The 20051-nt window shown below is 47.2% G+C and overlaps 1 protein-coding gene across 6 annotated transcripts in view; it reads right to left on the reverse strand.

Moving 5' to 3' along the window:
* Positions 1-18909, reverse strand: part of PDGFA (platelet derived growth factor subunit A) — a 35579-nt gene extending 16670 nt beyond the window's left edge. For 2 of the 6 annotated variants that reach the window (XR_003570567.1, XM_027878186.1), the window contains exons 1-4: positions 17957-18906; positions 16743-16839; positions 9310-9414; positions 6867-7054 (exon numbers count right to left, since the gene is read on the reverse strand). Coding sequence is in view for 4 of the 6 variants with exons in the window: in XM_027878186.1 (XP_027733987.1) it covers positions 6867-7054; positions 9310-9414; positions 16743-16839; positions 17957-18019 (453 nt within the window). In the remaining 2 variants the exon portion in view is untranslated. Of the gene's footprint in view, positions 1-6866; positions 7055-9309; positions 9415-16742; positions 16840-17956 lie in introns of all 6 variants that reach the window. The other 4 variants (XM_027878185.1, XM_027878184.1, XR_003570568.1 and 1 more) reach the window with 3 other exon arrangements.
* Between the last annotated feature and the right edge of the window lie 1142 nt (positions 18910-20051).

Raw genomic sequence — 20051 nt, forward strand, 5'->3', positions numbered from 1 at the left:
TCCCATTCATTTCGGTTTGAAGTTTAAAGCAACTCAAGTTTTCACACATATCACAATAAACTTCCATATGGATTCAAATCAGTGGTTGTTCTTGTAAACTGCCACTTTTAGCACAATCCTCTGTACACGTTGTTAAAGGCTGACAATGCAGGCATTAGACTGGCTTGTAATTCACTTGATTATTTACAAGTTGGTGTCTCTGAGCCTTCTGAATGTAAAGTGCTCAACTCTACACAACCAGGATCTGAGCATCACCTCAGAAAGCAGCAATCCCACTCCTTCTCACTTCCTGCAATAACCTGGGACTTGTTTACAAGAGCTCCCATGAATAGTTTTTAGGTCTAAGGGAACTACCACTTGCAAACTGGATACAGCCTTTGGCCTTACTGTGGATAGCTGGCAGGTACACTATTCCTTTCCAGTCCTTCCAAGTGCACTGCTCCATTTATGGAATCCTTACAACAAAAAAGCCTGGAGGGCAAGATGATGTTGGAGGAAGGAGCGTTCTGCTGGAGCAGCTCTGGCTACACACAGGTCTCTCATCTGAAGAAAACCATTATGTAGAACAGAAAGACACTGGTTGGGGGGGGCTGCCAAACCTGAGGACATCCTGACCAGCAGGCTGGAAGCCAGGAGAGGAGGAATGGCACAGAGGGTAGGAACGCTCATGTTCTGGGGTGCTGAAATGGCTTGTGGGATGCTGGGCACCGACTTATGCTAAGTGTGGTGGGTGTGATGGTCATGGCCATGCAAGGGAATATGGCATTATGTGGGCAAAGAGAGTCCTAGAGAGTTTGTAAGGGGTCCAATGTGTCATTTTCAACTGTGTTAAACACTGCAGATTAAGTGACAATCAATTGCTTGAAATGGAAATCACTGAAACAAAATCATGGTTTCTCAGTCCTATTCATCCTTTGACAAAAGGGCACTGCAATGTGGCTGTTCCAGCAAACAGGAAGTCTACATATCACATGGATGCATAAATAAGAGGGAGAAGAAGGAGAGGAAAGGCTGGTTGTGTCTACAAAAGTTACGTGACAAAGCCATAAAGGCTGGTCCAGCCAAAAGCTCCTGTTACTACCAAATAAAGCATCCACAGTTACAGTAGACTCTCCCAGCCATGGTTTACTTGTGTGTTTGATGGGGATTTAATGCTCCAAATCAACCTTCACACTACGAAAATCATTCCCTTGCCCTTCCAAAATTGGAACATTGTCACAAAATGAGAGTGGTGGCTGGAAAAACCCATCACATTCCCAGCTCCCAGAAATGCTCTTCTGGCTCTGTGGACACAACTATCAAGGACCTCTGAATGACAGTGACAGAAGCTAGACCAAAATCCTGGCCTTCTTAAAGCCAGTGGGAGATCTGCCTTTTCCTTCATGGAACAAGGAATTGAAATCCCATGTTCTAGTCACTGCCCCTTGTGTCAACAGGAGAGATGATTTTCATTTACTTAGCAAACAAAAGTTAGAGAGACAGATGCAATAATAAAGTATCCACATTAAAAGGTACATTCCAAAACTGTCAGGTCTCCATATAAACAGATTAGGAGCTGGCCATGACACACAACACTTTAGCTGAAAGACTCTAGCTCTGGGTCGAAGCTGTATGTTTCAAAATCTCCTATCAGAACCCAACTCCATCAAGCCTTTGAACACAAAGATTCGAAAATGTATGGTACAACTGAGTCATCTGGCATCAAAGGATGACTAATCCTTAAAATTTATGAAAACAAACAGTAATTAAGACACCTCCATCGTCAGAGACAAAGAAGGAGACCCAGCAATCATGAAACAGCTTTCAGATCTGCCATGCTTATTACAGCTGTTAGAATATACCAGTCTCATTGAAAATTACACGCAACAAAAATAAACTGTAATCAAGCTTTTAAAAGTCTGCCCTTGTTTCGCTTGGTTTTCCAAGCTGAAAATATATGAAGTTCCTGTGGCTATTTGGTATTAAACAAAAGTTAAAAAAAAAAAAAAGATAATACTTTGAAGAGGATCATAATTAATTTATGCAGCAATTTAAAGCTGTTTTTTACTACTGTAGTTAAAATACAATCAGCACACGTTCCATTGCCCTACTTCACGCTACACAAGTTAAAGCAATGTCATTTTGTAAGACTCTGCAAATATACAAACTGAAGCAGCACAAACCAAACAAGTTGCTGTGTCTGTGCCACCTGTTAACACCTGCTGCCACACACGGTGCTGATCTACAGTGATGAAGGCTGCAGGTCAGATTTTCAGTGGGTATAAACAGGGATATTTGTGAACAGCGTGAGAGCTGGCCTTATGTGCAGATCTTTTTTTTTTTTTCCTTTGTATTTTTCTCCCTGGTGTTTATCTTGTACACTAACTCTCAAGTGTATTACCCAATGCCTTGAGGTGGTCAGTCCTCCACAAATCAACAAGCTTCTTTGACTTGCCTCTAATGCAACAAAAATAAAAATCCTCTAATCCTCCAGACCCACAAAATGTCACTATATAAAAACTCTCCAAGAGAAAGGCAGTGAAATGATTGGCTAACTTAAATGGTGTATAATCAGTGGCACCATCCTTGCCTCAGTGTAGACTCTGGGTCTATATCCTGCCATACAGTGTGGTGGCAAAGTAAAAATGAAAATAAAATCTGATAAAAGTATGTGGCCCAATGGAAACATCATGGGAACACATTTTTCAAAGCTGGTCTGGGAGAGATGAAATCAGGGACTAACAGCAGGAAAAAAACTAGAGTGCAAGCAGAAATGTCCAAAGCACCTCTAGCACAAGGCCAAACCTTATCATGGGCAGGAACTTGCAAGGCATAGAAAGTTCCTCATAACTGCAGAACTCATGTGGTTGACATCTAAATACTGGATGGGAAATAAATCTTAAAAGCAACTGAATGAGGATACCTTTTGGAATCTATTGCCTCAGTATTATGCATGCTGGTATGATGGATGGAAAACTTGCCTACGAGGAAGACATAAATCAACATTAAGTCCTGGAGAGGCATCAGGGATGCTGTGGGGCCTGGCAAGTCCCTGCTCCTGGGACAGGAGGGCAGGACTGGAGTGGTGCCTTCCAGGGCACACCATGCCAGCTGTGCCTGCCCAGCGTCTCAGAGCCTGGCACCCATCCACTCTAAAAACACATTTACAGGGCACTACCCTGCCAAAATCCTTGCCTCAGAAAAGCCTCAAGGTCCAGGGGCAGCTGAAGCAAACTCGTCACCCCCTTGGCCAGAGGGAATGGCTGATGTGGGGTCTCTGTGCGCTGTGCCTCTGAGCAGAGCAGCCAGACCCTCTCCTCTGCCAGGGCTCCTCACGCTCTGAGGGCACATCGCTGCTTTTCCGCCTTCACCTGTATCAGAAGTTTCCTTTGTTTCTCCCATTCCTGAACTGACCTTTGTACCAGGTCCTGCCTGCAGGTCCCACCGAGTGCTGGCTGTAATCACCAGTTAAGCCACAGCTAAATCAAACTGCTGTTTATCCTACTGACGGAAAGTCACTGAAGAAAAATGTTCTTAAACCTACAAACATGACACACAGCCATTTTACCTACATGTCCCATTTGTTCTGCAAGGCCTTTTTAACCTCCTCAGAGGCTGGGTAGCCCTGTTGAACAACTCACTCTGAACCTGAATTTTTTTTCCATCTCTCTTCAAACCTCTGAACAACTCCCCGATGACAGCTGAGGAGCTGCTCCTGCATTCCCTCCCTTCCAGGCCTTTTCTCTGCATCTTCCTCTCCTATTACTGTACTCCAAGAATATACTAGGTTAAATTTCCCCAGATCAGCTCAACACTGAATATGCAGAAATGGCTGAAGCTGGCAGGGCTATGGCTGAAGGCCAACCTGAGGTGAAGCTGAGCTGGATGGAGTCATTTAGTTTTTGTTTCTTAGCTTGGAAATGAGCAAACAACCATAACGTTCAGCTTAGCTATTCAAAATTAGCACTACAGTCAAGATTTGCTTTATAAGATCAACTATTTTATGCTGCTGTGACCAAAACCACCAAGAGCACCGCTATGCTCAATATTACAAAAAGCCTCTTCAAAAGACTCAGTTCAGAACTCCAAAAAAAGCAAGTCTGCTACTTGGTAAGTACTTGGTCTCACTGGGTAGAAGCAACTGATCTGCAGTTGTTACTGAAATGCTTTTGCAGGCAGAGGAGGAAATCTCTCTGTAACTGATACCAACACCCCTAACTCACCCGTTCTTGTCACCATTACTCTACCAGCAGAGAAATGCAATCCCTTCCTTCCTATCAAAGAGCAACTCCCAACCAGCCTCTTCCTTTCAGTCTGATTTCTGCCGTGCTGTGCAGGTGCAGCTTGGTATACAGAGATGCCTTTAGGGCCAGGAGGCTGTGCTCTCACAGGCTCGCTCTGTTACACTGCAAGGCAAACCTACCTTTCACTAACCCACCTCGTGAAAGCGAAATCTTAGAAGACCCATTTCAGGGAAGCTCTTCCACCCACACCTCTGGCTTGGAGCCTCCCTACAGCTCCAATTCCACAAGCCCATTCATGGTGCTTCACTGACCAGGCCTCAGTGAAGGCGAAGTAAGGACGTCCCTGAACCCTCCAGGCTTTGACTCGTGTCCCAAGAAGGGAATGCCCCAACACAAGCACCTCCACCGCTCCTCCCACACTGCCACAGCCGTCTCTTAACCTTGACTGCAGTGGCCCTCAGCAAGACAAAGAAAACACCCTTTGCTTTCGCCTGTTGGATGATGCAAACCTACTTGCTGACCTTTCTGGATGAACATTTTTCTAGTGTGAATGGGCCAGCTATGATCTCACTACCTTGTCAATGAGGAGGAAGCGGGGAAAGCCTTTTCAATGTTCAGTCAAAGGAGAGCTTTCATGCAGTCTGACATCAGGGGAAAACACAAGCCGGCTTTCCAACTGCACCATGGAACAGCTGAGAAAAAGGCTCTCCAAAACCGCTCCCCCTACCTTTCCAGCGACCCTCACTCTGGGCCAGCTACTTAATGGCATGAGCAGGCATTCAGCTCTAAACACAGAATGGGCAAAAGGCTCAGAAAACCATCAATTACATCAAAGCTACAAGAGGATCTGACTCTGGAGGGCATAAATATGGATTCTGTTCTGAGAGTTCTGGTGTGACAGTGGGGTCAGCCTACAACCTTTACAATGAACATCCTGTTCCTGCTTGACCTCTTGTCCTTTTTTCCCCTGCTACTTAATGACTGTTTGGAGCAGTCTTGGAGCTTGGGAAAAAAAAAAAAATGTCCTCCAAAGCTGGCTGACGTATATTGATATTGCTGGTGGCAATATATTTACACAGCCACGAAAAGCAGCTGCTCAGCTGAGCCTACTTTTAGCTTGTGCCCTACTAAAACGAATGCAAATCTAAAAGCACTACAACCATATCAGCAAACTGAATGAGGGAAGCAGCCCCAGCAATGACATCCTGCAAAGCTGCTGCCAGCTGGGGAGTTTGCAGCTTCTAGGGGACGCCTGGTGTCCCCCGCAATGGGGGCCCAGGGCAGCCAAACCTCCCTCTCTCATTTATTATCTCCCCCATCCCTGCAGGGGTAGGAAAGAAGTACGAAGTTGCAGTGTCACACACAGGTACCAAGAGCAAGTTCGTAATTCGCGTTTCAACTCTTCGCTGGGCACTTCCAGCTGCTTTGTATGAGTTAGTTGCTACAAAAAACTAACTGGAAGCTGCATCAAACCCAAAGGCAACAGCACTAAACCCTGAGGCACTTTGCTGTTTAGCTCCTATGGGGAAAGGCTTACAGTTGCAAGTCTTTCAACTTTCCCAGTTTGTTCTCAGCCCTCAAATAATTACTGATCCCAATTTTTAACTCATTTTTAATTGTTTCTGCAAAGCATATCCCACAAAGGAAAGGCAGCAAGCAAGTGTAAAGTATGATTATTTTTGGAAACGCTGAGGGAATCTGCTCAGATGTTTCTCCGGCTTATTTGGATGTGAAAACATTTTTCAGATATTCAGAAACAGAAAAGAAGAAGAAATTCTGCTCAGACTCATGTCTGCATGTATGAAAAACAATGAAATGGCTTAGGTGCCTGATTTTCCTTCTAGGACATAAGTGAACAGCACTTTCTAAATAAGAAATCCATTGCAAGCACAGTGGTCAGTGTGTTGTGCTGGGCAATTTTATGTTCAAGAGTGCGGTGTGGTTTTTTTTTAATTCTGCTCTTAAAATACTCAGGGCAACAAGAACTCAGAGTCTTCACAATATAAATGCTAAGTGTAAGTCTAATCTCCTACACACAGATGTAGATCAACAGTACTTGTTTAAATACTGATAAAAACTAGAACACAGCGAAGCCAAATGAACATAAATATTTCACGTAATATTTACTGGAAAGTCGCAATAGGGATTTTGTCTAATGAGTAAATACAGCATGAAGCTGTTGAGTCTTCTGTCCCTGGGGTAAGATAATTTGAAACACATTTTTTCAGATCAAAAGTGTTATGTTGTCAAATATAAAAGCCCAATTTAGGCTGCATAATATTTAATTAAGAAAACAGCATTCCATACTGTGATTTATTTATTTTTTTAAGTCCAATGCCCCTTGAGTCACTTTATCCTCTTAACTTTAAGATCTGTACTCTGCGAGATCATGGGAAAGACACAATCAACTTTATTTTCATTACAAAGGAAGAAAACCTAAAGGGAATCCTGTGAAAATCAAATCCAAACCCAAGATTTTCCAATGGTGGTGTAACTTGAAAAGGCCATCTGCTCACTCCAAACGGAGAGGAGCATTTCTATCTGATCCTGCGGCTGGGAGGACGGATAATGAAGATCCGGGTCATACGGCACAGCCATGAGAATATGGGGAGTTTTCGGGCTCTGCAGCCAGGATTTGCTCACCTTGACACTCCTGTGGTGTATCCGGGATGGCTGGCATTTCACACTGCTGGTGTTGCAGCAGCCAGTGCAGCGCTTCACCTCCACGCAGGGCGGCCATATCAGGAAGTTGGCCGAGGTGGGATCGATCTGACTCCGAGGTATCTCGTAGATGACCGTCCGTGTCTTGCAGACAGCCGGGATAGCTTCCTCTGCGGACACAAGAAATTCACACTTCCAGGTGAGCAGCTGCTCTCACCTCACAGCACCCAGATACTTTACACCCTCCGTGAAGTGGTACCCTTAAGCTGTGAGCTGAGACGCTGTTCTGAGTTCCCACTGGTTACTGACAAGTCGGTGCTGATTATTGTTTGCCTGCCACTAAACTGCGTGTGCTACCCGAGGGAGAAGCTTGACTCACTCCCAAAAGCCCAGCCCAGAAATGAGGGTTTACAATGGCCTGGCTCCCAACATAGCTCGGAGCACATACCATTAGATAAGACAATCCTGGCTCTTTGGAAGTGACAGCAAGCCAGGGGCTCCTCCAGATTTGACGACCCTCCAATACAGCCTCACAGTGACTGTGTAACAGCAGCTGTTGTTTTCCAGCATTGGGGCAATCGCTGCACGCACATGGTATCACACAAACATGCAATACCTGGCAAATACCACCTCAGCAGTTCCACTCAGGATATCTGAGTCATACTGGTTCAGCTGGGAGAAAACCTGCACCAGCTTGAACCTTTCGAGACTTGGGTTTCCACTTCCAAAACCTTAACATCCCTGCCATTACATCCAGAACCTTAACAACTGCCATTTTTACTGAGGTGATCAAAGCTTTGTACATGGTGGGTTTTATTTAATTTATTATTTCTTGAATGAGGCAAAACCACAAGAGTAGCGTGACCAAAAAATCTGCAGCTAAACCAAATCCTGCTGGGCCTCAGGTAAGGTGAGCCTGCAAACCACAGCTTCAGCTACGTATTATATAGTTCTGTACTACTGTGTGATGCTGCCATGATCCAAACCATTTATCATTCTCAACCTAGGGACTGCCTAAGAAGTCAAGCTGATATTTCAAAACGGTCCAGCAAAAAATAGCCATCACAGGGACAAGTTGTTTGACGATAAGTTCTCCACAGACAGCTTGGATTTTTTTTTTTTTTTTTTTTTTTTTTTTTTTTTTTTTTTTTTTTTTTTTTTTTTTTTTTTTTTTTTTTTTTTTTTTTTTTTTTTTTTTTTTTTTTTTTTTTTTTTTTTTTTTTTTTTTTTTTTTTTTTTTTTTTTTTTTTTTTTTTTTTTTTTGCCTTACAGTGGAAGCAGTGATAGCTTTGGGTTAGATGTGTCAAGGAACTGGAACACTGCCTGCACTTCTTCAGTTACTTCTGAAGTACAAGAAGTTCAGGCCTGGCCTGTGCCTGTAACATGAAAATCTAGGCTTAGGTTTGAAAGAGATGCATTTCAATGGACTAAACAGAGTGAAAATTCTTTTTTTCAATCCCCAGTGCCGTGAACTCAAGAAAATTAACGGGTCCAATACCGCAAGATAGCTGGCAACTCCTGCAAGTTATTGAGCATATCCAGTTCCCACTGACTTTTATGGGGAGGCATTCAACACCTTGCAGGGTAAGGTGCCAAGTGTAGCAGACTGTTTCAGAACCGCTGTTCTCCAGAGGCATTCAATGTGACGAGCGCGCCTGCCAATTCACACTGCAAATCCACGCTGACAGCATGCTGTGCTATCTCTGCGTACTACCTCAGCTGAAAGTACAAATAGACTGACTCTGAACTACCCACCACAGATAAGATCACGGGTGTTTTCCACAGTCAAATGGGAACGGCAGAACGCTCAGACCTAATCAGACGGACAAGCACTGATTACAAAGCCTGGTCTAGCATCTCTTTAAATTTATAACTGGGCTTTGCTGGGTCACCATCATCATTGCTTAATAACAATAAAATCCCCTGTAAACAGGCCTGGTGCCCCAAGCAATGACGGAAATCAATGTCCCAGCATTTCCATCAATGGCTTTTAATTTTTAGGATAAACTGTATTTTTCTTGTGAATAAGAGTCAAGCTGTTTCCTTTTGTGGAGCTTCTGTACTGAAAACTCTACCAACTGTTGATGTTTTTTAAAGCACACTGCTGTAGTTGTTCCCCACACTATGAATTATACATTGAATATCACAGCATTTTCTAACCGAGGTCTAGCTTTCGAACATGCTGCAACAGGAAAGTGAATGTAAAGAATTTGTGCTTGTCTGTCTCCTATGGACATCCTCCAGAAGACAGCTTCTCAGGCAACGGCTCGTTTTGTGCAAAAAGAAAGGCAGACACTAGAAATGGTCTTTTTTTTTTTTTTTCCCCTTTGTGCGTGTCACATTTTTCCAGTGAAATGTCCCGCTTGGCTGACCAGAAGCACCCCCTCTGCTTTCACTCCCAAAGTACAAACAGCTTGTTTCTTACCAATGCTTCTTTTTCTGCGAATGGGCACAGGACGATTCTCTTGCACATGTTTAGCAGAATGAACGCTATAGGACCTCAAGTTTGTTTCTGAAACATCATCGTATCCTAGGACAGGAAACAAAATATTAAACCTCAGGTATGTTATTTGCATCAATGTCTCTACAGCGCTGTTCCCTACATACAAATCTGTGCCATTCATATGCACAACACCAAATCCTGCTGCTATTAGTCTAATGTAACTCCTGTTAATGCAATTGCAAGGGCAAAAGGCAGGGAAGACACAGACATAGTTAAATGTCACGTATAAGCATGCACAATTTAATTCTAATATCCATTTTACCCTGAAACAGGGCACACACTGTGGCAGAGAACCATATCTAAAGTAAAACAGTTGCATTTTTATGTGAAAGGTATAATAAAGCTTTTCTTACTGGAAAGGTGTAGAAATAGGAACAATACTACTGCACGTGAAATGTTTCTTACAAGCATTTTGAAGTTCTGGTACGAGGCTACAGTAGAAAATATGGTATTACAGACCCAACAGCAACAATGCTGCCTCTGTAAATTTTCTCTTCCTTGGTTTTCAGGGCAGTACTAGGACAGAATCAAAAGCAAAAAGTAACTAGCATGGGTTTCCTTTTAGCCTCTCTGTTGCAGAACAAATCCCCTGTGAAGTATCCTAACCTTTGGAGGGGCATCTGAAGCTACTGCAGACTCTGGGACTGCATCCAGGCTTGTCTTGTTCCCTAAATAAGCCTACCACATGGGTTAAAGGGCCATGAGAAAAAGCAAAGATGGAAAACTTGGCATTTCATTTATCATAAAAAACAACAAAATAACTGCTCCAACTATTTGGTTTTGTTAAGCGAAGCAGTTCAGGTCGTGTCCCATGCAGTGGGGTTCTGAAAACGATGAGCACAATCTGCAAACAGGGGATCAGGAAGACGTAAGCAAACAGAGGACTGCACACAGATTGCAATACACCAAAACTAAGGGGTTTAGCACTCTGCTGCTTGGAGTGTCCTCTGTAACATCACTGGAGACTTTCAAGGTTTCACTGCTGGCTCCACAAAAAACTGTGGTGTGCACTGAAAAATGTGAGTGGATATTACACCGGACTCACTTACCCTCTCTGCAAGCTACCAACATCCTACACTCCCAATCTTCTGCACTGTCACGTTCCCTGCTTCCAGTTCCTTTTCTACACACAGCTGACTGGGACTCTGGAACTTGCTTTACTCTCAGCTTTACCAGGTGCACACATCATCAGGCTCTGGTCTACAAACCAACCAACTCCTTTCCTCCTCCCTCCAAGAAACCGTGCCCTAAGGAACACAGAGCTTGTGAAATCACCTGCAGAGCCAGGTAAGATGTGAAGACAGCAGTATCTTTAGCACCTTAGAAAGAGCTCTGTGCCTCGGGGTTTATCATCACTTCTTGGAAAATACTATTTTAGGTAGCTAAGAGAAGATATAATGGGAGGTCCAAGAGATAGTGCCAGGATCACCCACCGCTCCTGCCTATTCTCCTTATCAGCTCAACAGATCCTTGTATGAAATAAGTCATTGTGAAATCCAGAGCCTCATTTTACCCAAATAAACTGACTCCTACTTCCTATGTAGGGTGTTTGTTTCTCATAGATTTTGATGGGAAATTCTGGAACCTGACCAATTATCTGGTATTGGGCCTTATTTGCAGTCCCAATCCTGTAATGTAACAGAGCAATGACTAATGGATTTTATTTCTGCTTTTATTGTACCCCATACTCCAGAAAACTCATCAGTGGGATAAATAAAATGGCTTGCCAGAGATCCCACAGGAAGTTTGCAACTGAGCTGGGGAGTGAAGCCAGGTCTCCCACATTCCCATTCCAATGGCACCAGGCCATCCACCTGATCCCAAATGGTGTTATGCAAAATGAGGATCCGTTCTGATGTGTCTCCAGCCCTCTTCTGTTTCCTAGCACTCAGCCACCCAACACCTTCACACTGACCTCCTTTTTGGCAGCTTCGAGTTGTCATAACCTCTCCCTCAATCTGAGGCAATGAAGTGATACTCAAAAGAAAGCAGCATGAATTCTGCTCAGCCTAAGATCCAAGCTAGTCTCAGAGCAAGAAGCATCTCTGTCCACAAGCAAACAGTGCTTAAAAAGAGATGAAACACAAAACTAATGCCTCTAATCCGAACTGCGTGGTGGGCACAGACATCCTGCTGAAAAGAGGAACTGTGGATGCCACCAGCTGTACAGCAGGTCTGGGCCACAGGTCCTAATCCCACACTCAACATGCTGGCATAGCTCCCCCTTCTACCATGACGAATTTCTTGTTGTCTTGTTCAAAGAAACTGGTTAGACTAAACGACTAGTATGATCAGCTAACCAATATGTTAAGCCATGTGCTTATATATAACTGCTCGACTCAGCTGCAATTAGCCATATTCCATCGTCATGTTTACAAAGCAAAATGACACGTCGAGGAGCATGTGTTGCTTATAAGATGATTTCTAAGGTGAAGAAGTCCCCTGGCTCATCCTGTATCTCACTGTCTCACTACATATCTTAAACATGTATATCATTTCCTAAGTTCATGTCTCTGCTGTGAGGGTTAATAGAAGAGATCTACACAGCTAGCACAGCAGACTGCAAAACAAGTTCCAGTCAAACCTCAGTGCATTATGCAACACAAATTCTATTATTTCTATCGACACAGCATCCATGTTGGGTTTTTCTTAATAAACAGAATTACAGAGCACATGTCTGGAGCCAGAAGACACTAAAATGCTAAAGGCACTTGGCATTCCCCTGATCCCCACAGGCATTTGGAAGAAATTCCATTTCCCAGTGAAGTCAATGGGAAAAATCACTGCAATTCAAGCAATCTCTAAGTCAACAGGAGTCTTGCCCAAGCAGGACTGAAAAAATCACCAAGTTAGCTTTGAGACTCACACTGGACCCTGGATGTATGGTCAGAAGACTTGCTTGTATTTCACCTAAACTACAACGCTGCAAATAGGACTCCGTGGTTTGACTTAACAAAGGCTGATACCGAATTTGCATCAGTTTTTCCCCCTAACGTACTGATTTAGTTGCAGGATAAGCTCTTAGCAAAGGAAATGGGAGTTTATGGGTGCTCAGCGCCTCACAAAATGAGGCTCAGAGCAGAAAGCCTAGAAACGGGTGGTTCTTAGTTTAGAAATTGAACACTGCTTGTCACCAAGTGAAGATGGAGGATACTGCACAGAGCCAGATTAGTGCAGCTCTCTTTTAACATTTTAATAATAAAAAAATGTTTTCGTGGCAGTCGATCAAGAAATTTCTCTGTAATCTTTTATGTACTGACAACATATCAATGATGGGCATAAAAACTCTTGCAATTAGCCTTGGTCAATCCATTAGTGTAGCTGAAATTGTTCTTTTTTGTCAGATTGGCAATTTTCCACTGGGTCATGGAGTATAAATCACAGAGTTCCTGTGACACTCTGCCAATACGTGATTACTCTTTTCCCTGAAGAAGCATGTGGAAAGCATCCTAAGTTTACTACTATTTTATATTTATCAGTTTATACTTTTGCATTACCATCTTCCTCTCAAACTACTTTATTTGAGATACAACCCCCAATATATGCAGTCTTAACACAAACCCTCCTAGAAGTCACTTTGATGTGCATCCAGAATTACAGATCCAAGACTTCTAGTACCAAGAGCAGCAGTTTAGGAAATTCTCATTATCTTCTTTTTCTCAGGAATTCAATGTAAGGTACAATAAACTGAAATGGTCTGTCTTACAAATCGGTCCTAGAGCCAGAAAGCCCAAGGCAACATCAGACTGTTTGTTTGATCTTTTTGGCTGATTCAAAATACGCCCTTCTGACATCCAACTGCAGAGAGAGATGTCATTAAGTTTTCAACTTTGATCTATTGAAGGAAATATAAGTAACAGCCTGCAAGATCCTGTTTTGTTTAGTTTTTGGTTTTTTTCCCTTACCTAGATGTGATCAACCATCTGTAAAGGAGGAGGAGTATTCCCTCATCTGTCTCAGGAAAAACACAGGACACACATGGCAGATGCCCTCCTCTCATAACGCCTAAGAGGTGCAAGGAAAGCCAACACATTGCCCTGTAAGATCCTCCATCTGAGCACCACACCAAAAGCCGCAAAGTCAACAGCAGATTTTCCAATAGACTGAGCTCTGCAGCAATCTAACACTTCTCCATGAAAGTATTACTGTTAATTCAGAACATTTCTCCACTTAACAAAAGCTGCTCTGCTAGTTCTTAATCACAGTCCGTTAAATTCACATGGCCTAAGGGGACCCTGCGGTGGATGCCCTTAAACCATGCAAAGAAGCACACTCAGCCCTGCCTTTCCCCAAGCAGGGAGATGACTGGGGGAAAAAAATCTGTTCCCAGCGGGAGGCGAACATAATAGGTGATGAAATGAACTCTACCTCCCACAGGACAGACGGGAGAGGGGAGAGGTGAAGCACGAGGAGAAAAACCACCCTGCTAAGCCGAGGAGAACTTCACAGGCAGAACATAGGAAATGCCCCCGTTTCGGTGGTTTAGTCTGCTCGTAGTAAAACTGTACTCTGCACACTAGAGCTGCCTACTTCCTGGGGCTGGGCACGCTTTCTCCTTCAAACAGGGTCAGATTCTGCTCTCCCTCACGCCAAGGCAATTCTGCCACTGCCTACGGGTCCCAACCACAGCAAATGAACACAAGAGCCTATTTTCTGACCTAAAGAGGGAACTTTCACATTGCCTTTTCGGACATGCAGCACTGGGCGCTCTCAAACTGGCCTGGATTTTCTTTTTTGAATACAATGCTGGGTAGTGTTTTTCTTTAAGTAATATGCCAGATGGTCTGGGGGTGTGGTTTCTAATTTTATGAAGGGGGTTATCAGTCATCTCTGCGCTACAATATAGAGACCAAATCTGTCAGAATAGAAGAAAAACCTGCCCACTCTGACTTACAAAACTTACTTTTCCAATTAAAAATATATGTTTTGCACTGCAGGGGAGAAAATGACTATTCTTCCCTCATTTTCCACAGATTCTGCCTTGTTACTCAGGAATATCAGACATTTTCTGCATGCATGCCTGATCCTGCAAACTCTTAGCCTACAAGATCATTCTTAATTCTCAAGTCCACCCACAGAGTTTAAACAGGGCTACTCACACGCAGAAGGACTGGCAATACCATACACTAAAATGAGGGAGAGAACAGTCACTGGAGTGATTTTGCTCTGAGCCTTAGTTTAAAATGAGTATACACTATAGAAGAGAAATAAACCTACTGTACAAGCCCTCACTGAACTAGCCCTTCCCTAAAGGCAACTGCAGCCCTAAGGAAATGCATTTCAGAAATATCAACTTACCAGGGAAAACTAGAAAACATTTGATTTGCTAATTGAAGCTAATACTATATATAGTAAACAGGCCTGGTCCTGTTTACTGAAGAAAGCACGGCAATTTCAATGTTTGATTAGTCACCCTGATAAGCCCTTAGTAAGAATTACTCATGACAGTAAAGCCCGTGGGACTGTGCCCAGAAAATGCAAATGCTGATAGTAAGGACAGGTTACTCCTAAAAGACCCAATCGTGCCTGTGAAGCTCAGAGTACAGCTCAGCACATGGGCAAAGGGAGCACTCACATAAGCAAGAACTGGGTGAAAGGCTGAATATTTTGGTTTTATTTTTTAATATTGTTTGAGTTCGTGTCTTAAGGAATTAGTGTTTCATGTTGAAATAGTAAAATATTTATGTGTCTTGTTTCTCTAATGGTTTCTAAACTAACAAATAGCAAGAAAACAGCAAAATTAAATGTTAAACTCGTGGCTGACCTCTTCCATTTTTGGTCTTGCATCCCCTGGTTAATATTCGCTGCGAGGTAAATAATTATGTTCAGAAATAAATTTCTCTGCTCCATCTACTAATTTGTTCAGCTCCTGCCATTGCTCCACTTGTCTGCTTGATTCTCTTGCAATGGAGCCACGTGAACTTTTGCTCTTCTTCTAAGTGGTATTTAAAAATGAAGCATGTGCTTCTTACACTGAGGTATTTGAAAGAATAAGGTATTCTGGTAGCTACAGAACCCTGACTCAAAGGCAGAAGCAGCATACACTATTTTAAAATGTGAGCACTCAGATCCAGCCCTTCTGCAACAGCAGCCAACTCCACCGAGTTCACTGGGAAAAAGATTTTAGCAGTAGTGCACTTGTCTGGTCCAAAACAGCCTTCACTGGGGAAATATGTGCTGCATACCCTTTCCCTGTTGTGAAAGTTTCTTTAATTGCAGTGATAAACAACAATGATGAAGCACTGCTCTCCAAAAATACTAAACCGATGCCAATCTGGTAATCAGTAATTAGCCTCCATGGTAAAGTGTTGTGCGAGAGAGAAATATTCCCATTTTCAGTGTAATGGGAAACTGTTTGCTCCCTAATCACATGAAAATTGAAAGCTATGCCTGCAAAATACGTTCCTAATGCATTCCTGCTCATTAATAGAGCACTGTACAAAAAGCAGTGAGTTAAACTCTAGAAGGATCCTGCAACAGTGAATGAAGGTGATTGAACCTGGCACAGACTTTACAAAAATACACAGCATATGGTTTAAAAGGAGATGGCCCAGTACCAATGCAAGCAAGAACTCATTCATTTTTCTCCATGTTTGTGCTTCAGCAAGATGCAGGTTTCCCTTGGGCACATCAAAGGTGCCGGGCTTATTCTCTCTCAACTGAGGAAAGAAATCATCAGGAACAAAGTGCATCAAGTGAAACCAAATGATAAGAAACCCAGCAATACAGTGCTTCTAGATCTGATTTACTGCTGCAACGATCTGTTTAACTGCACGTTCTCACTACACCCATTTGCATGCCTAATGATGCAGAAAATAACCCTGCACTATTTTCTTTTGGAGGAAAAAAAAAAAAAAAAAGAAGTGTATTTTTCAGGGTAAGCTTCATATGCAGGTTCCTGTTTAAAATCAGCGTGGACGGTTTATTTTCCTTTTAATAAAGCCCAGCGCTTGAAGAGACATTACTTCATTCATAAATATTGTTTCAAATATTTTAAATACCTCTAGGACAGTAGTTTAAAGATAACAGAGCAATGCAAGACCAACAACAAACCTCGGGGAAATTCCTCTCTCCGCTTGAGAGACGGAGAGGTCTGAAAACATGGGGGGTCATCAGGTCCCTCTCCACCCTGAACCCCCCGAAGTTTTGATTCCCGGTCGGCCCCTTGGCCGCCGCCTCCCTTCTGACAAGAAGCCCAGCACCGAGGCTGGGTCCCCGCACGGGTCTCGCTCCCGAGGCGCGGGGGCCGGAGCGCTGTGCGGGGGCCGGAGCGGGGCGCGGGGCCGCCCGCGGTGCCTCCCCCCGGGGCGGCGGCGGCCGACGGCGCGGAAGGAAGGAGGACGGGACTAATTTACCTACGGAGTCAATCTCCAGGAGGCGCTGCAAGTCGCGGATGCTGTGGATCTCGCTGTGCGCCAGCCGCTCGATGAGCTCCTGCGGGATCTCGGCCTCCTTCAAAGACACACACACACCGCGGGTCACCGCGCAGTCCCCGCCGGGCGCGCCCGCAGCGCGGGGCGCTCGGCGCGGCGGGGCCCTGGGGGTTCAGGGAGGGTGCGGGGTGTTCGCTGGACGTGTTTGGACTAAGCAGGAGAAAACCCCCACGCGCATACACACCCACCCCCGATCCACGGAGCGCTCCCGCCGCCCCCGCCTGCGCGCCCGACTGCGCCACGACTCGATCCCGCACGGCCCGGCCGGGGCAGCCTGTGCCCGCCAGGGATGTGCCCCCGGGCTCCCCTCGGCGGCTGGAGCCCACCCCGGGCAGCGGCTGCCGAAGTTCGCCCGAGCGGGTGCCAAGTCCCCCGAGGGCGCGGGCTCCCCCGACCCGGGGAGCAGGAGGAGGAGGAGGACCGCGTCCCACGGGGCCTCCGCCATCCTACCAGCGCCCACGACGCGGCTCCCAGTGCCAAGCAGACCCGGTCCCGGGAAAAGTTACAGCCGCCGTGCAGCGCCGAGCACCGCGCTCGCCCGACCGCGGCCACCTGTAGCAGCCCCAGGACGCGGCTCCGCGCCCCCTCCGTCCCCGGCGGGCTGGCTCTCGGCTGCTCCGCGGGAGCTTCACAAACCGGGGAGGGGCGTTTTGGGGCGGGGGGGGATTCGCCCAACTTCTGCCCGTGGCACTGGCGGTGCCCGCGGTGCAGCGCCGGGCGCCGCGGGGGCGGCCGCGCCGGGCCGGGCGGCTCCGCGCACCCTCGGCTGCCACACAGCCGCAGCCCGCTGGCACCCGCGGGGCGTGGATATTTTACCATGCGTTTATAATATATGCAATACATGTATTGTATATGTATATATAAATTTTTGAGGGCAGCCAGCAGCCTGGGAGCGGAATGCACGGTCATTCCCCTTCGTCTCTGCCATGCATGAAATGGCAACTTGCTCCCGAGCCTCGGGCCGCGCAGGGCCCGGGGCAGGGCAGCGCTGCCGGCGGGGCTGGGGCGCGGGGATGCCCGTGGAGCCCAGGTGGGCAGCCCGCTCCCTCCCCGCTGCCCTCCGCCGCGGCTCGCCCCGATCCCCGGCTGCGGCCGTGCCCCGGGGACCGGCAGCGCAGGGAGCCGCTCTCACCTACCTCGGAGAAGGTAAAGGACAGGTAGCCAAAACCTATCAGCAAAACGCAAGCCCAGGTCCTCATCGCGGTCTAGTGCACTTTAGACAAGGAGGGAAGGCAACGCTGATGGAGAGGAGCTGCAGGCCGGCTCCTGCCGCGCAGAAATTCAGTACCATCCCTCAGGGGAAAGGCAGCGGGGTGGCTCGGGGGTCCTCCGCATCCAGGGGTGGGTCGGGGCTGCCCGGGGCGGCGGTGGCTTAATGACGGCGCGGCCGCTGTTTGTACGTTCCCCTCGCTACGGGAGCGTGGCTGCTCTCCCTTCTGCCGCTCTCGCTCGCTCCTCTTGGCTCTTAGGACTAGACCAGCCGGTACTTCTGCATATTTGCTTAGATCAGACCAAAGTGAAACCCAAGGAGTCGATCCGGAGCGCAGCCGAAACGCCCATCACCTGTCTGGGGCGGCTGCCCCCCTCTCGCGGGCGGCGCTGGGGCCGCCTCCCCCCGCCGCCGCGGCCGCGCTCCGCGCCGGGACCGCGGGGCTGCGCTCTCCGCCGAGGGCCGGCCCCCCCCTGCCGTGCCTGCCCTCCACCCGGCCCCTCCTCGGAAAGGGGAAAAATCAAAAATCTTTATTATAGATACGGAGCGAAATGTTTCTCTTGCCGAGAATGGTCCCGCTTCTCTCCCCGGCGGAGGGGGGAGGAGGGGGGCGAGGTCAAAAATAATAATTAATTAGGAATAATAGCAGGGAATTAAATCGGAGCAGTGTTGCAGGATCTCGCGGGCTGCCTTGGTGCAGTTCCTGCTCCACTTTGCACGGGAGAAAAAGAGAGGATGAGGAGGAGGAAGGGAAAAATATATATATATATGCAAGAAGGTTTAAATCCCAAGGGGATCGGAGACGAACTGCAACTCCAGGCGGAGGGAGGCTCCGGGCTCGCTCTGGAGCGGTGGCCGGTCTGGAGGGTGGCCCCGGCGAGGAGCAGCATATACCGCTCCCGCCCCGCCGTGCGCCGCCCCCGCCCCTCCTCCCGGGTGCTCCGGCACCAGACCCACCAACAACAAGTCGTGGGGGTGCCGGCAGCTGCGGCGCCTGCTCGAGGGCGAGGGGGCTCTGCCTACTGCGAGGGGAAAACAAGGAGCCGGCGGCGGGCAGGGGCCGGGGGGAGCAGGGCAGCCCCCGCCGCCGGCCCTCTGCGGCACCGGGCGGGGGGGCGGGCGCTGCTGCGGAGCAGCCGCCGTGTAACCTGGCGGGATCGGCCGTGTGCCCTGCCTTTACATAAGGCACGGCGGATCGCCATGGCCACGGAGCGATCGTGTGTGTGTGTGTGTGTGCGCGCTTTCTTACCGTTGTTATTATTTTTTTAGCGGGAGGGCGGGGGGGGGGGGGCTTTCCTTTTGCAGAAGAGGAGGGGCAGCAGAGCGGCGGAGGGTTGTGGTGTGGGGGTTTTAACGCTGCGCCAGCGGAGACACACACCCCTTAAAGGACACAAAAATCACCCCCAATAGAACGAAGGCGGCGGGGGGTGGTGTGCGGGGGGCAGCGGCACCCTCCGCCCTGCGGCACCCGGCTGCGGCAAGCGCGGGCGCGGGGCTCCCCGCCGCGGCCGCGGGGACGCGGCGCCCCGGGGCTCCGCCGCAGCCGGACCCACCCCCCTTCAACCGCACCGGCACCCCGCACCCTCACGAAGCTGTCTCCGAACCCCGCAGTCGTCCCCAGTCCGGCCCCGCTGCTCCGCTCGCGTTCCCTTCGCATACTCCCTCCCCGCTGCCCCGGCGAGAAAACTGTCCCCTGCTCCCCGGCGCAGATTGGCACAAGGTGCCTGCTGCACCCTGACATCTCCCTGAACTCATTGTGATTTAAATAACAGCCCTTTCTCATCTAAACAAAGCTTCTTAATAGCAGATGCAAAGAATTCAGCTCATCTGAAAATCCAATAGCATTTAAGTGGATTAACTGCAATAACACAACTGAGGAGTGATACTATCCTTCATGGAAGACAATAGACTGTAAATGCACAGCCAGGGAGACTTATCCTTTCATCTCTGAATTTCCTTCAGCATTTCAAAAGCGAATGCTTTCTAGAAGCCCTGAAGGGGTTTGCACGCTACTGGCTTGG

Source organism: Empidonax traillii, unplaced genomic scaffold, assembly GCF_003031625.1.
Source record: "Empidonax traillii isolate 1590-97213 ecotype Southwest subspecies unplaced genomic scaffold, ASM303162v1 scaffold39:size2480183, whole genome shotgun sequence".
Lineage (NCBI taxonomy): Eukaryota > Metazoa > Chordata > Aves > Passeriformes > Tyrannidae > Empidonax > Empidonax traillii.